Source organism: Glossina fuscipes, unplaced genomic scaffold, assembly GCF_014805625.2.
Source record: "Glossina fuscipes isolate IAEA_lab_2018 unplaced genomic scaffold, Yale_Gfus_2 2, whole genome shotgun sequence".
Taxonomy (NCBI): Eukaryota; Metazoa; Arthropoda; class Insecta; order Diptera; family Glossinidae; genus Glossina; species Glossina fuscipes.
Window position 1 is genome coordinate 28,023,505 of NW_023998416.1, and position 12,030 is coordinate 28,035,534.

The window sequence follows — 12,030 nt, forward strand, 5'->3', positions numbered from 1 at the left end:
TATCCACACACATAGTATAGTTCATTTCTATGTCTAGCTTAGTACTAAGACCGCGTTCTCCCTTCAACAAATGAAACATTAGTCGGTATTAGCTTCTAAAGATTTAGCTTTTGCGCGAACGGTTGTATAGAACCGCTGCAGCCTGTCTGTACCTTTGCATCAATTTACGATTAACGAAATTCTATTACTCAGCGATTTATGTCGAGCTTCTATTAAAAATACAATATTAAAATTATCTCATTATCTCCCATAATATATTCAAAAGGAGTTGATCCAGTTGGGAGGCCCAAATCATCGATTAATTAACATTAATAATAACATTATTTTCCAATAGATATCATAAATTTTAAGCCGACTTACATTTGTGATAGCAAAGTTATTCATTTCTCAAATGTTGCCATTGATGTCTTTGATAAATACAATTGTACATCTACTTATTCATCTATCGCATACTAGAGGTCTCTGATTTTTCGAAGTATAAAAATGTAAATGATGACTGTTAAAGAGCGAGCAATGTACCTGATGGTTTGCTTTGCAAAAATGCAGAAATAAAGATAGCTGCAAAAACCCTTATATTGCTGCAAAACAAAATGCACATACGCCAGAGTAAACTTTTGTGCGTATGTATACGAAAACAATCGAAAGTTGCATTTTAACAGAGTTGGACCTTTCTTTTCTGTTATGTTGAATAAAATTCTTTTTGAAGCTATCTTAGAATTTATTCTCTGGCTAAATTTATAATAATAATAATAATTTTAAAAGTTAGCCTAAAAGTAGACCACCATAATTTGTATTATCAAATTAAACAGATGGTGTCCAGAGCGCCGAATATTAATTAATTGTTGGTGTTGGTGTTGGGATTGTGCGTATAATGTATGTATATACATACATACATTTTTGTGTCGTCATATTTGTAATTGTATGTTTTTAAATGAATACGCAATTTATGTTTGTAAATATCATTTTTGATAATATGCGCTACACAAAATATAATTCTATTTTTCATACAAAGATAATGCTAAAGAGAGGTTCAAGTGTACGCAAATATATCCTTGCAGTTATTTACAAAATGCGCCATCATGTCACAAGCATCTTTATCGAAGTCAATTTGCTCTCCACCAAAGGACATAATCTTAATGCAAAAAACGGGAAAAAATGTTTCGAAATTTTGTATTTAATAGATATTTGTTGGTATTATTTACATCTTTGCACTGCACTGTAGTGGAATTTAATGCTTTACCCTGCACTTCAATCCAGTCACCAGCAGAAACACCACTTGGCTCGGAAACTTTTACAGTGATAGTTTGATTGTCAGAAGAAATACCAATGAGATTCGCACCAACTTCATCTTTTACGCGCAAAAATATAGATATATTTTCGCCAATAAAATTCTTCAACAAACTACCGTTTACCCAAGTTCTTTCTGCAAATGCAACCATTTTTTCTTTATTTTTGCGATGCGTGCAACGCGCGTTTAAAATCTGTTTTATTTGATATGAAATACAGAGATGGCAACAAAACCTCAGTTCCTGCCTTGTGAAATAGCAGAAGAAGAAACAAAACAAATCTGCAATCGGACAGTTGAAACATCTGATTCTTAAACATATGTTGAAGCAAACTTCTTTCTTTCTTTTATTATTTCTAATTAAAACACTTGATTAAATCATTTTACATTTTACGCTCAGAAGCTGAATTTATTATTCTCACCGAATTTATGCTTTTAGGCCAAATGAAGATTGAACTGAATTGCAATGAAAACACAGCTGTTAAAACGCGCAAAAATAGTATGCTTTAATACAGGGATGTTGAAAATTATTACCACTTAACCACTAATTGTTGTAGGGCTGTTCTAAAAATTTAAATAAAGCCTACTATTCATTACAGATTCCTAAAAATAATTTTGATCCAAAAGAGGTGACACTAAAGCTGAGAACGAAATTCTTCTAAACAATAAATAACAAGAAAGTCGTTGCAGATGAAGAGACAGGACATTATTAATAAGGAGATCTGATTTACTCAAATATTTTAAAAATAAATAATGCGATAAATAATATATTAAGTGAAAATTTTGTTCTTTTTATTTTTTATATGATGAAAGTGCTTAAGAATTAAAGAAATAAAGAGTTAACGGCTGTAAATAATAAAAAAAAAAAAGAATTAAAGAAAAATCGTAGTGGAGCAAAGAATTGATTTTTCCCAAAATAGCAAAAATATCGACGTTGCAACGTTAATAACAAACAGACTGGAGGAGTTACCTGCATCACGGACATCATTTTCTATAGTAATTTATTGCGTAAAGTAGAAATCGAATAGTTGGTTTTTGTTAAAATAATGAGTAAGTTGATGAAAAAGTAACCATTTGCTTAAGCATGGATTTTTGCAACTTTCCCAATTGGAAATCACAATTCCGGTTCGTTAAGTTGTCGCCTAACTCCATTAGTATTATCAATAGATAGATATATGTGTTTGTGTGTTGTTTGTTGTACATGTAAAAAAAAAAATTCCTTTGCATGGCCGTTTACTTTCTATGTATACATATGCATGCATCTAATATGTATATGTATGTCTTAAAAGGAAAATGCTTTTTTAATTTCTGCTTAAATGTCTGATACTCGCTACCCTTATATAAAATCCATTCCATTGTCTTTTCTGCTCATAGTCCATTAATATATTCAAAATAATTGCGGTGACGTCACTTGCTACCCTTACTTTGAGAAATTTATGTTACCTTCCTTTTTCTTTAGTAGTAGACGTAGACAGTGTGTACTTAATAAAAAGTCACAACAATTTACAATTTACGTTATGTCATCGTTATCCATATTAATAAAAACTGAAGTGTATCATTGTGTATTGAATCCTCTAGGTGAAGAGGAATGCGAAAAACTCACTTTAAATTTGTCCCGCAAGCAATTGAAGAAAGTGCCAAAACAAGAAGAAGCACAAAATGTACGAGTCCTTATTTTGGATGAAAATGAATTACAAAAAATTGATAACATCGATTCATATTTAAAAATAGAAAAGGTACATACTTGGACTGTGTGTGTGTCCAATGAAGCGTTTCACGGTACAATGAACTTAAATGGTCCGTTTTTTTGCAGTTATCGCTAAGCAAAAATCAATTGTTGCGTATGTATGGTGTTTGCCGTTTACATTGCCTGCGTGAATTAAATCTTTCCTTCAATGGCATTTTATCTATTGAAGGCTTAAAAGATTGTCTGCATTTGCGATTTTTAAACTTGGAGGGAAACAATATTAAAACCATAGAGCATTTGAATAATAATCTTAAATTGGAATATTTAAATTTGGCAGAAAACAGCATTACCAGCATTTCGGATGTATCATTTTTAAAAAACCTAAAGGTATGCTACGCATTTCTTTGACAATCGCAATCTAATAAGCAACGAGATTAACATATTTATAACATTAACATATATATATATTTATATTCTCGATAGGAACTTTATTTGCATGGCAATCGTTTAAGCCATTTACGTCAATGCGATAAATATTTGCCTTTATCTTTGGAGACGCTGACGCTAGCCAAGAATAATATAAGTGATTTAAATGAAATTTGCACTTTAGCCAATTTATGCTGCTTAAATAGCATAACGATTAGCGAAAATCCTTGCGTTTCCATGACGGCTAACACGGAGTAAGTTAAGAATACTTAATTATAATCTATAATAATATAATCTTTATATTTGTCGATTATACAGTGGGTTCGATCATCGACCATTTGTCTTAAATTGGTGTATGAGTTTGAAAGTAATTGATGGCTTTGTGGTGGATCCTATTGAAAGGTATATAATTTTTAGTTTTTCTATCCACAACCGACAATGTTTTAAATGATTGCGTAATATTAATTTCCCTCTAGTCGTTTAGTCCAAATTGTTTTTTAATCCTTAACCGCAAAGCTCGGACATTGCCCGTACCAGATGATTGTTGCGACGTTAATATCTATCACATTATCGATCACGTAATTCCATTTACGCAGTCAAAAAGTTAGCTTTAAGGTATATGCACACAGTAAACAGCGGCAACGGAGGGCGTTCCTTCCACAGTAAAAGGTTCTTAAGAATAAAATGGCAAGGAACCAGATTAACTCTGTCAGCTGCATAATATATCAGATTAAAGATATGCATGTATCCCGTACAAATCGGTTAATATAGTCAACACACGAAATTAGTTGAATATTAAAATTTTTGAAAAGCTTCCATCTGGCCCCAGATAAAGGTGCGCAGTTTACGTATGCACATGTCTATCTAGAACACAGTACAAAGATTTTCACAATTTAATTAACGCATTATCGGTTAACTATTAATAAAATGTCTTGCAAATTTTATATGTCGTAGTTATCTTTCAAAGCTCTAATAAAACTTTTTTCTTTTGTTTTGCATTTAACGAATCAGTCTGAAAGCGGAGTGGCTTTACAGTCAAGGCCGGGGTCGCAGTTTTCGTTTAGGTGAACAAACTGCTTTGGCGAAATATCTTAGTTCGGTGTGCCCACTTATTGGAAAAGCTTTAGAGAATGAAAATGAGCGTAAATTACGCCTAATCTTAAGTAAAGCACAACATCATCAGCGTCAATTACAAGAAGAGATCTCCGAAAATTCAAATGCTTCACAAAATAATTCGCCGTCTTCTGGACGCAAAAAACCGGCCAGTCGTATACAGTCGCCACGATGTAAGTCCTAATTATTTCGATTATAATACTTGCTCCAATGAGTTCTTGCACTAAAAAATGGACAACCGCTAGATTAGGTCGGCTTTTGCGGCGGAAAAATTGAATATTCAGCTAGACTTTCAATGAATACGTCCTTCAGATTATACACTTGGACTTTGTCCGCGTAAAGCAGTTATTTTTTTTTTTTTTTGGTGATCCTCACTGAATGTGGGGATCGAATAAAAATAGGATGAAAAGCAGGTGGTGCTATTGCATAAAAATTCTTCTAATGTCTAAAGACTTGCTTTGAAGCTAAGCGAATTTATTGTTAACGTTAAGGTTAATAAGCTTTTAGCTTCTTCCTAAGCATATGAACAAAATGATAAGAATTTTTGAAAATAATTCAAATTGTCCCAGTTTCTAGACTCAGTGGCCGTCAGGGCTCGCCGGATTCTATGGCGAACAGCTATCACGGCAATACGGCCAGTGCCAGTGAACAAGGTATGAAGAACATATTATCTATGCATCAAGTAATTTACATAATACATACATTTTGCTTAAATAGGAACTAACGCCAACCACTTGACTCAAATGACTACTTCTCTAATTGAGAATATTAAAAACAACGATTCCGTGATGTCTCAAAGTTTGGATGGTTCTACATTAAATTCGTCCAAGTCAAATACTTCGCAGGAATCTACACCGCGTAATATAACACCGAACTCCCACACCGGTATGCTAATAGTTATAATGTTGACTTCATTCGTTCAATAATTCATTCATTAATTTAACTAATTAATTAATTCGTTCGCTTATGCAAGCATCCACTTCCCCAACTCATTCTCAACATTCACACATAAGATTTGATGCCAATATTTTCTAAGAGATAAACACACATAAAAATTGCTAGGAACTACGAGACACATATAAAAATTGCTAGGAACTAAAGCAGCCACCGTATCAGTTCTGTTAAAAATAGATAGAAATGCATTTTGTTGCTGAACATTTTCGATTACCTTTCCATCGCTTGATTTTTCAGCATCAGCATCATTATATGATTATTGTCATTCTTATTTGACCAATTTGTACTCCGGTACTCTTGCAGATAATCTTATAAACTTTTACAACCAAAAAAGTCTTTATGTAGCGACAACATTTTTTTTTGTAGTGCTTTAATATGAAAATTGATCCACAGGATATGCCATTTGTAAATGGTATCGATAATTCGTTCGACGAATATGTAGCGGTAAATTCCGACCTTGAGAGGAGACCTTACTTTCAAAATCCCACTCATTCCTTAATGCTTATTTGTCGAAAGCTGCAAGAATACGAACCAGTTCGTCCAGTAGCATAGGCACAATATCACTCATCGTCCCTAGATCCCAGAATCGCTCATCGCTAACCCATTTTAATAAATAATAGATTTGACTAAGCATTCAAGGGAACCGAAATTGAATAAAAATTTCACACTTTAACATAATTCCTCAGACTTTAACATAATCGAATACAAGTTTATCGACATTTCCTTCGAAGTGCTGCAATTTATTGACAGCAACTCTGCTCTGCTCTTTCTCTATTCTCGGCATATGCAATATGCTAATTGCAGCTTTGGCGAACTTTTTTAATGGGGTTCACTTAATGCTGGCGATGTTTACTTTCAGATCAATCTTGTGGTGGTAATCCACCTCCAACAGGAGGTCCACTAGCTGCTGCCTCCAAAATGGTGCCTGTTCCCGAAACCCTAATGAGTCCCGATATCTGCCCAACGGCGGTCGCTCAAAGAATGACGGTCTCCGCTTTAAGTTCTCAAATACAACAAACAAAAATGAACAAGAATAAAGGTAAGCTTCGAAATGTGAATAATGCTTTTGCTGCTTACTGTGATTTTCGACTTTGACAAATGTGTTGATAAGCATATCCATATTTCAGAAACGAAAAAAAAACTTCACATATATGCTTACCGGCATATATGTGCAGGATATATATTTATTTGTAAATGTTTAAAAATTTTTTTCGATAGATAATCGTTTAAATTCGCCCAGGATTCGCAGTCCGCATTTGAAACGCAATCCAGAACGCAGTCCAATGCCAAGTCCAAAAAAGAATAGTTCATTTTCTGCGCTGCAAACGAATGCCAAACAAATTGATAACGTAGACGCTACAAATCTACAACAAAATTCAATCGATAATCAATTAAAAAAACGCCAATTAGTTAGCAATTCGATGCACATTGTCCCGCCTGAGGAAGAATCGGGTGGAGGCAGCTCCGATGATGACAGCAGCGATCACATTAATGTTGATAAATTGAAGACGATACGTAACAAGGCCGCCCAGAGGTGAGGGGGAGAGGAGAGCTGATTGATATCAATCTATTTGTCTTGTAATTGAAATAAGTTAATATATTTTAGATGTCAGGAAATGAAAGAGAATGTCGCAAATTTGGATGAGATGACCATTGGTTCGCCGGACACGGAATCATCTGCAGTGGTTATACAAAAAATTTGGCGTGGCTATCGGACTCGAAAGAAAACTAAGGACATTGCCGAGAAGCTATTGAAAAAGCGCACCCATGAGTACATTGAGTAAGTCATTAATTAAAAAGCGATCTAAAGATCTGCAGGCATACGGGAATTTGTCATTGCCGTTGTGTGCATTTTAGGCAGCTTACTAAAGATATGGAAATGACAAAAGCTCAGCTGGAAAATGAACGTAAGATACAACAACTTCAAATGCAAGCCATAAATGCTTTATGGAAAAAGGTTTCATCAATGCAAAATGAACCAAGTGCCACGAGTGCATCTTCGACAACTGAAGCCAACGTCGCCAATAGTTTGCATTTAGAAAACAATTCAACAGCTGTGGTTAATGATTTGACCAAAACTTGCAGTATGTTAACAAGTCAGGTATGCTTGATGAGAGAACGTGGTTTAATCGTAAATATGTTTCTCCCAACGCTTCCAAAGATATACGATAATTTTGTGAAATCTTTTATGGCTCGAAAGTTTTGAAAGTTTCAAAAAATCTTGAAAACTTTTTTCGTTTCGAAAATGTAGCCCCCCTCAGACATCTTAGGAACACGTATATACTTATTGTCTGGGCTCTTAGAGGGTTCCGAAAGATATTTATGCCTGCATTATGTCATGTTTTCTATATTATGTTTTGTGGCCGAATTACGTCAATTTACAGCACTTTTCTAGCATCTGCTTACTTCGTGTGCGAGTGTGAGTTCTAATAAAAATTTAAAGTTTTATTAGAAGTGTTCAGGGCGCAATCTGTTTTTGCCCTAAAATTTTATATCGACATGCGGTTTAACGGTAGACCGGTTTTTCCTCCTCACTGTCACCCGCCAAGATCTAAGTGATCTATTTCATTTTTTTTGATTCTCCGATTTGCAACTAGTCGGGCGAACAGGCAATCACATGCACATGTAAAAAATTTGCAAACTATAAGGAGAAAAATTAAAGATAAAAATTGTTTTTTTTTTTTTTTTTCTTCTTAAATGCAGGTTCAACAACTGCAAGGTTCAATGCGTGATATATTAAATTGTTTGACGTTGTTTTGCAATCTCCCGCAAGAGAACGTGAAGCGACTTTTAACAACTGGAGTAGCGGAAGCGTTATCTGGGTCTGAACGTTGCGATTCGGCTGCCACGCAAACAGAAATTATAGCGGTACATACTCCGCAAATGGAGTATTTTCCTTTTAGCCGAATACGACCTTCCAGTCTATCGTTGGTGGAGAATAAACAGCCACCGACAAAAGCATCTGCCAGCAGCATATCCAACACCACCACCGCCAGTACCACCGACAACGCAGAGATTGCCGCTACTACTACTACTACTACTACTACTACTACTACGCAAAGTCCGTCGAGAAACCGTGTATCTTTGAATGAAAGCGGTATAGTTAGTGAAGATCTACGCAGTACTGCCGATACGGAGAACTCCTTCAATGAGAAAATTGATGAAAACGAAAAGCAACATGCGCCCACAACCGCTAACCTAAAAACCATTACCTTTACAACCGTTTGAAATCTAGATCAAAAGCAGCAAATTGCATCAAAGTTCATATTTTTGAATAAGTTTAAAATCACATTTTCTGTCGCTTTCTCCCTCTTTCTCTCCACACATACATGGGATATATATGTATATACATGAAGAGGCACGAATATTTTTTCGAATTTCATATACAACCGCCAGGAACAAATACGCTAAATGAACTGCGTTTTCCTTTCATTGTTCGGATTGAAGGGAATTTATATATGATCAATATTTTTTAGTTTTTTTTTTTTATACAGTACATGGCTTACTCTAGATCCAGTAGTAGCTTTTTTGCAAAGCACATTCCAAGGAATTTATTTGAAAATTTCGCTGTAGCTGACATAATAAAATCATTCACCATTTGACGAATTCACATTCCCTTGCAGACCGCCACATTTGTATATGAAACTTGCGAGCAACACGAGTTGAAAGGTGATTCTTAACAAGGCATCACATTCTATGAGGACGAGACACGGATATCATTCTCTTTTTTTTCTTTTGATTTTACAACAATTTCGCACTCACGTCCAGGCCTCGTTTTGCGTCACGGATTTTCTGGATTCACAAGAACAATCGCATCACAGCCCACATGGAAGCGAACTATTTGGATATAAATCATTCTATTACGGTTGTTATTAGCAACGTAGATTGAATCCTGAGTGCATTTGTAGCGAGATATATTTAACATTCCATCCATTAAGAACAACGAAGCTATAAGAATTACACATTATATATATTTCACTTGCACACCCACCGTCCAAGAATGAATGGATTTTGTCTACACACTCCGAGAACTTGGACGGCAAGAGTCAGCCACGTTCGGTCATCCGTCCGTTCATTTCTGGTACACTTACGATTAAAATTTGATACAAGTTATGCCAGGCAGATCGATATTCGAAATGAGCGAGGTTTGACTGTAGCTTATATCAAAAAAAAAAAAAAAAAACTTTTCTATCATTTTTATTATATGTCACGAATGCATTATTTCTAAAAATAAAAAAAAATTTTTTGCAAAATTTATCGAATCTAGCTTTATGGTTGTCTAATATTAGCCCGATGGCGTATTAAGCTTTCCAAGTTTGATTTTCTCTCCATTAAATCCTTCAGTAATTTATTTTCTAAATCGTTTAAAGATATGTACGTTAGCCGTAAGTAAACTATTTTACATACAATTATTAAAATAATTCACTCTGGAATTTTGCTACATAATCTAAAATCTCTGCTTTAATAAAAATTAAAATTCGGAAAAAAAAAAAAATTAAATGAACCTGAAAAGTCAAATTTTTACTTCGACCGACTTCCATCACTTTTTTTGTTTTCAAAAGCACTTTGTGCAGAAACACAAGTTATTCAAAATATTGCAGCTGTAGAATTGATAAATAGTAGCCGAAATAAATAGCATTTAAGAAAAATTGTAGATCGAAGTTGATAGGAAGGAAACACACCCGGAGGATTTACAAACTAATTAGAAAATTGGCATTTTTTCTTTGATTGCACACAATTGTTCTTTAGAGTTGTAGCAACACCTCGATGAAACGTACCGTCGAGGAATACTAGAACTTGGTGAGGTAGTTTTACGCTTCTGCGATATCAAAATAATGATGAAAAGACATCAAATAGTCAATAGAATTTCTTATGTCTGAAGCATATTTCAGTTCAAAATGGCGCGAAACAAATTTTAAACAATATTTATGTTATTATTATAAATTTAGCCAGAGAATAAATTCTAAGACTAAAGTCTTAAAGCACTAGCATTCTAAGGCTTTCGGCTTTATCAAAAACTCTGCCGCACTTGGGATTTGAACCCACAGCCATTGAGTTGCTAGAAGTATTTTCAAAAGAAATGCAAGGAAAATTTTCGAAAATTTAATTTAAACATACAATGATTGATCATTTTTTTTGTTTTGTCGAAAAGAAAGTTCTCACTCAATAGCAATCACACAAAGATCAATACTTTTAAATACCCTACGTGCTTTCTTTTTTTTTTTGATTGCAATGATTGAATATTTTTTTATTTAGTACTTAAATGTGTAATTAGCGACTTCCTCGTATCTTTGTATCTTTGGTCTTCTACCTTTTTCGCCATTCCAAGTTATTTGTCAATAGAGGGTTTTCTTTTAGCTAATGAATTCATTATTAAAGCCGAAATGCGATTAGTTCAAAATAAAACTTAATATTTTATATTATAGTTCAAAAATTCTATATAAACGCGTATAAAAAAAAGAAAATGATAAAAATAAATGTAATCGAGTTACACGGTAGATATTAAAAACACCTAATCTTCACATTTTGCTTTGTAAACTGGTAAGCATTTAACCATTTAAGTTAGCTGTCATCTTCTGAACTTGTACTTTCATCTTCAAATGCGGCTAAAAGGTTTGGACGATTTCTATTCGGAGATAAACGACGTGGTTCGCTGAATTGTTCTTTGAATTGCTCGACTGTTTCATCACAACTTTTTTTAACATAATTACTTGCGTAACGTCCATTCGGAACGTTATCGTCCTTCTTAAAGCATTCCGGCCAAATGCCAGCCTTAATGTATTCCTTGATATGTTCGGCTGTTAAGATTTTACAAATCTCTGCTTTAACTTTATCGCCCTCTTCGATTGGTTCCACTAGAATGAAATCGCCTCGTTTAACCCAAACGCTTTTTCTGAATTTTGTAGGCATAGTTACTGCAAACATTATTAAAAGATCAAAGAAAAGTCTTCAGAAATGATATTAGAATTTATTCCATTTACCCAGAAAATTCTCAGTTTCCGTATCGGCCGTTTCAACTTCGTGGAGATTATTACCTCGACTAGCAATAATTCGCACTATTTGTTGGCCGTCTTTAGGCAGTTCGTAATCATCTTCCAACATTTCCCTGAGAACATGTTTACGTTTCGTTACTCCAGACATTTTGCCGAATAAATAAATTATTTTTTCCTCGTCCGACACTGTATCACTTTAAAATAACCAATTTCTAAATTGAAAAATTTGTACCACCAAAACTGCATTGGACAATTTATTACCCACGCACATTTTACTATAAAAGTTGCGATGAAAGAGGGTACAAAGTAAGCTGCAAAAGAAATCAATTAGTAAGACAGCTGTTTTATTACGGGTTGACATATAAATTTGACATATGTAAACATTAGTATGAATTAACACAGGGATGTATTAAATATTTGTAAAAAAATGTACGTTGAATGCGTTACATACCCTTAAAAAAATCTGAAAAATTTTTTAGAAATAAACAATATTTGAATTTTTTCATGTATTTTTAAGAGTATTTCTGTACGGACATCTCAGTAAACGTTATAATGTAACGCCTCTTTAAGTG

The 12,030-nt window shown here is 34.1% G+C and overlaps 3 protein-coding genes across 6 annotated transcripts; 1 reads left to right on the forward strand and 2 right to left on the reverse strand.

The window, feature by feature from the left end:
• Positions 1-947: 947 nt before the first annotated feature.
• On the reverse strand, positions 948-1,556 carry LOC119634128. The gene is made up of 2 exons (XM_038028080.1): positions 1,203-1,556; positions 948-1,132 (listed from the first exon to the last, which is right to left on the reverse strand). The coding sequence occupies exons 1-2, from the start codon at positions 1,437-1,439 to the stop codon at positions 1,031-1,033; spliced, it is 339 nt and encodes a 112-aa protein (XP_037884008.1). The 5' UTR covers positions 1,440-1,556; the 3' UTR covers positions 948-1,030.
• Positions 1,557-2,089: 533 nt separating this feature from the next.
• On the forward strand, positions 2,090-9,647 carry LOC119633806 (centrosomal protein of 97 kDa). 2 transcript variants are annotated; one of them, XM_038027557.1, is made up of 13 exons: positions 2,090-2,335; positions 2,837-3,021; positions 3,099-3,359; positions 3,456-3,652; positions 3,717-3,800; positions 4,410-4,684; positions 5,081-5,164; positions 5,229-5,396; positions 6,325-6,504; positions 6,684-6,999; positions 7,072-7,245; positions 7,323-7,566; positions 8,169-9,647. In XM_038027557.1, the coding sequence occupies exons 1-13, from the start codon at positions 2,332-2,334 to the stop codon at positions 8,691-8,693; spliced, it is 2,697 nt and encodes an 898-aa protein (XP_037883485.1). In that variant the 5' UTR covers positions 2,090-2,331; the 3' UTR covers positions 8,694-9,647. The 2 variants fall into 2 exon arrangements, with proteins under 2 accessions (XP_037883485.1, XP_037883487.1); XM_038027559.1 differs by having other exon boundaries at positions 2,864-3,021.
• Positions 9,648-10,728: 1,081 nt separating this feature from the next.
• On the reverse strand, positions 10,729-11,784 carry LOC119633819 (probable RNA-binding protein EIF1AD). Of its 3 annotated transcripts, none has more exons than XM_038027588.1 (3): positions 11,728-11,784; positions 11,447-11,652; positions 10,729-11,380 (listed from the first exon to the last, which is right to left on the reverse strand). In XM_038027588.1, exons 2-3 carry the CDS (start codon positions 11,604-11,606, stop codon positions 11,028-11,030), a joined length of 513 nt encoding a protein of 170 aa, XP_037883516.1. In that variant the 5' UTR covers positions 11,607-11,652; positions 11,728-11,784; the 3' UTR covers positions 10,729-11,027. The 3 variants fall into 3 exon arrangements, with proteins under 3 accessions (XP_037883516.1, XP_037883515.1, XP_037883514.1); XM_038027587.1 differs by having other exon boundaries at positions 11,447-11,670; positions 11,728-11,749; XM_038027586.1 differs by having other exon boundaries at positions 11,447-11,750.
• Positions 11,785-12,030: the final 246 nt, after the last annotated feature.